At 33.4% G+C, this 4,306-nt stretch overlaps 1 protein-coding gene across 1 annotated transcript; it reads left to right on the top strand.

Annotated features, from left to right (window-relative positions):
- The first annotated feature begins 671 nt into the window (after positions 1 to 671).
- Positions 672 to 3,960, top strand: LOC145952022 (protein FAR1-RELATED SEQUENCE 5-like). Its single transcript, XM_083064242.1, has 5 exons — positions 672 to 698; positions 845 to 3,250; positions 3,334 to 3,466; positions 3,735 to 3,751; positions 3,910 to 3,960. Exons 1-5 carry the CDS (start codon positions 672 to 674, stop codon positions 3,958 to 3,960), a joined length of 2,634 nt encoding a protein of 877 aa, XP_082920368.1.
- Positions 3,961 to 4,306: the final 346 nt, after the last annotated feature.

Genomic DNA, 4,306 nt, shown 5'->3' with positions numbered 1-4,306 from the left:
GAGAAATTGTTTTATCTTAATAGATTTGATTTGGACATTGCAGACATAAGGGCCCCTTAACATTTGGTCTTGACTTCAAATTATTTAAAAGCTTTATGTAGCCATAATAGGTGAAGTCTCTGATAGGGAAGTTCGAGAAGTGGTCCATCCGTGCTGCATGTGTAAGGTTTATGATGACCGTAGATATAATATTAGAATATTGAAGGGTTCAGATTATAATATAATGAGTAAGATGTAATATATTGCAAAGTAGTCCTTGTAAATTTTTATTTGTCCGTGTTTTAAGGTTTATTAGGGTGTGGTGTTTTGGTTGTGGCAGTTCCGATTACGAGGTGCGATTGGCGGCGTGGTCCTTTTGTGGATCTGTTCGAAGTGGGCCTCCGGCGGCCCGTTCGTTGTTGTTGGTGGTACTCCGCAACCGGTGTGAAGATTTGTTAGGTTTAAGAGGTGACGAATCGATTTTTTTTATTGTTGAAACCTAAAGTGTGGCGTACAAAAGAATCCGTTTTGGAGGTTAACGTTTTTTGTTTATTTTGCATTTGATTTTATATGTATGTGGATTTTTGTTGATACATCTGTTTCTCGTGTGTACAGTTAATAGAGAGATTAACTGCTGCGGAAGTGTTTTGATGTTCATAGATTGACTTATTGTTATTAAACGTGAAAGTAGAATGGAGTTTGAGAATTCAAGTATAGAGGTAAGTGACATTTGTGTCATGTTTAGGGTTGTATCCTTTAATATTGCGTTGTGTCATGTGTGTGATAAGTGTGATGATGAAGGTTGATATTGTTTTTAATTTTCTGATGTTCTAAAAAGGTTTAATTGAGGATTAAAACTTTTTAGGTGGCAGTAGCAGTAGATAATTGTGAAAGCATAAATGAAGGAGTAGATAATTTTGAAGGCATAAATGAAGGAGTGTTTAATTTTGAAGGAATAAGTGAAGGAGAAGATAATATAAATGAGAATGAGGAAGATGAGAATTTGGTTATTGATTTACATGAAATTTGTGATGAAGAAGTGGAAAATGTTGTTAATGAAGGAAGATTTGAGGTTTTTGACAGTGAAAACGGGGTGATAGTTTCTACTTTGGATGATATTTTTAATTTAGATTTGCATTTAAGTCCCCATGAGCTTAGGAATGTTCAATTTGTAAGTGTTGAGATAGCTTATTTATTTTATTACTGGTTTGCAAAAGTTAATGGATTTGCCGCAAGAAAGAGCAAGATTTTGAGAAATATTAAGGGGGAAAAATTACAACAAACCTTTGTTTGTTTCAAGGAAGGATTTAGAGATAACCGTGGTTTGAACATACAGAATCGAAAGCGAAAGCAAACACCGGAGACAAGGTGTGGATGTGAAGCAAAACTAAGAGTGCATATTGATAGCAGATGTGGACTATGGTACATTACATATTTTGTGGATGACCACAACCATAGTTTTTTGGAAGATAAGTATTGTAGAATGTTAGCTTCTCATAGAGATATGAGTGAGTTAGATATAATGCAGTTGAATAAAATGAGAAAAGTTGGCATAAGTACTCCTCAAGTTTATGGGTCACTTGCAGATCACCCTGGAGGATATGAGAGACTTTCCTTTTGTAAAAAGGACATATACAATCAAATTGGAAGGCAAAGAAGGTTGCAAGGTTTGGATTCAAAATGTGCACTGGAATTTTTGAATGGTTTAAAACGCAGTGATCCTTTAATGTATGTTGGTCACACTGTTGATGAGGAAAACAGATTGCAACATTTGTTCTGGTGTGATGGCATGATGCAGATGGAGTATGAAGTTTTTGGTGATGTGTTAGCATTTGATGCAACCTATGGGAAAAATAAGTATTTATGTCCTGTAGTTGTATTTTTTGGTGTTAATCATCACAATCATACGATAGTATTTGGGAGTGTTATTGTTTTAAATGAAACTGTAGAAACATATATATGGGTACTTGGGCAATTTGTAGAAGCCATGAAAGGAAAGTCTCCAATGTCTATTATCACTGATGGTGATGTTGCAATGAAAAATGCGATAAGAAAGGTATTTCCTAATTCACAGCATAGATTGTGTGCATGGCACTTATTAAGGAATGTGACAACTAACATTAAGAAGCCAGCATTTACAAAGGATCTAAGAAAATGCATGTTGGGTGAGTATGAAATTGGTGAATTTCGAAAGAAGTGGTCTGAAATGTTGAACAAATTTGAGTTGCATGATCATCCTTGGGTTATAGACTTATTTGAAAAGAGGAAGATGTGGTGTACAGCTTATATTAGAGGGGCTTTCTTTGGTGGTTTTAGGGCAACTTCTCGGTGTGAAGGATTACATTCTGAGTTGAAACAATATATTCATCCGAAGATTAATCTGACAGAGTTTGTTCAACAATTTTATCGTCTTGTGAGTTATATGCGTTATAGGGAAGTTGAAGCTGACTTTGCATCAATTCATGGTGATCCCGTTCCAGAAACAGATTTTCATAACCTTGAGCTATCGGGGGCAAAGTGTTATACGAAAGAAATACTCAAATTATTTCGTGATCAGCTTCATAGTTCATCTTTGATGAGGGTGATTGGTTGCAAGCAGACATTTGGTTGTTGTATATACATAGTGAGAAAATATGAAATGATTGACAAACAATGGCATGTGTCATATCAATCAACACCGTGTGATTTGAAGTGTTCGTGCTTAAGAATGGAATCAGTCGGCATTCCATGTGATCATATACTTGCAGTGTTGGTTCATCTGAATTTATCAGAGTTACCTAAATGTTTGGTGTTAAAAAGGTGCACTAAGGTTGCGAAGGATGAAGTGAAGGGCAATGTTAGTAGACATAGGTGGGACTCTGAGAAAGATGCTAGATACTTGTCATTAATGGAGTATTTTAAAGAGCTAAGTACTTTGGCATGTGAAACATATGATGATTATGTTGATAAAAGGGATAAAGTTGTAAATGAATTAGCTGAAATAAGAGGTAAAAAAGGTGATGAATCCGAAGAAGGCAATGCATTGGATGATGAATTAAGTGTAGTGATAAGAAATCCTGCCATTGCTAGAAGTAAAGGAAGGTGTGTTGTTGAAGGTTCATGGCGCAAAGGTAGGAAATCAAAAAAGAGTATTAAATGTAGTTTATGTAAACAAATAGGTCATAACATGAGAACGTGTGGAAGAAAACAAAATTTGGATGATATGGAACAAAGCACACGTGGAATGAGTATTGAATTTGAAGAAAGTTACGTAGGTTACGAAAATGAAGAGGTAACGAATATAAATTATATTAAAATTATATATTTGTTGGTAAAACAGAGTTAGATGTGATGTGTTTAATGTTGTCATTGTAGGAAGATGAGTACATTGAAGATTTGTTTGACAAATGCGATGAAGTTGATAATGGGGTTGGTGACATGTCTGTTTCACAGTCAGAATCAATATATAGTTATGAAGTGTCGTTATCTCTAGCATTCAGTGATGCAGGTAATGTTTATGAATTAGTAACTCAAGTGTGTTATTGTAGGTGTATGAGAAGTAGTAAGTTAATTTTTATTGTATTAGTATGATGTTATATTATTTTAGTTGTGTATGTGTAATATTGGAACTAATCGATTGCTGATAATTGTTATTAAATTTTATTTGCAGGTTTTTTATACGATTGATGGCGGTTGCAGTAGAATGGAAATGCATGAATTCACATAGTTTGGATTGAAAATTTAGATGAATGTGACTTTTGTTGTTATTTATGCAGGAGTTTTATTTTATATTGTATTTAATTGTAGTTGGAAAATATTATTCAGTAATGAAATTATGATACATGAATATTTAAAGATACAAATATTTGAATTTGAAACCAATATATTTTGAATTTTTGAAAAAATTGGGTTGCTATTGCCATTGAGGGTGTTGTTGTATGTTGTTGGCAGGTGGAAAGTGTAATCCCAAAATTGGGGTTTATTGCTGAAATTATTGGGTGAATGACTTTAATGGATATTACGATTTTGAAGGGTGACATAGGTTTTTGTTTGTTTCGTTTAACGTGCCTATAGGTTACCGGAAACGTCGTATATATAATATGTATATAGTTGATTGTATTGTAATTAGTTGTTTAATATTATTTTAATTGATTGTATTTAATAATTTATGTTTATGAAATTTGTAATGTGTTTAAATTTTTTGTAATTTTCGTTGTGTTTCGAAACACTGCAATCCCTGCGTCCGACGTCCGGTGGAATACAAGTGTTTATTTAATTTATGCAGCCGTTGATATACATTTAATTTTAGTTTTATATAGTTTAAAAAATTAATTTAAATAAATACATT

Source organism: Cajanus cajan, chromosome 9 (genome assembly GCF_000230855.2).
Source record: "Cajanus cajan strain Asha chromosome 9, NIPB_CcT2T_4, whole genome shotgun sequence".
Taxonomy (NCBI): domain Eukaryota; kingdom Viridiplantae; phylum Streptophyta; class Magnoliopsida; order Fabales; family Fabaceae; genus Cajanus; species Cajanus cajan.
Note: the sequence above shows the minus strand (reverse complement) of the source record. Positions and strands in the feature narration are given on the sequence as shown.

Coding starts and splice junctions, on each gene's coding strand:
- LOC145952022 (XM_083064242.1), top strand. CDS start 672: ATGGAGTTTGAGAATTCAAGTATAGAG. Junction 699..844: donor TTGAGAATTCAAGTATAGAG/GTAAGTGACATT, acceptor AAAACTTTTTAG/GTGGCAGTAGCAGTAGATAA. Junction 3,251..3,333: donor TAGGTTACGAAAATGAAGAG/GTAACGAATATA, acceptor TTGTCATTGTAG/GAAGATGAGTACATTGAAGA.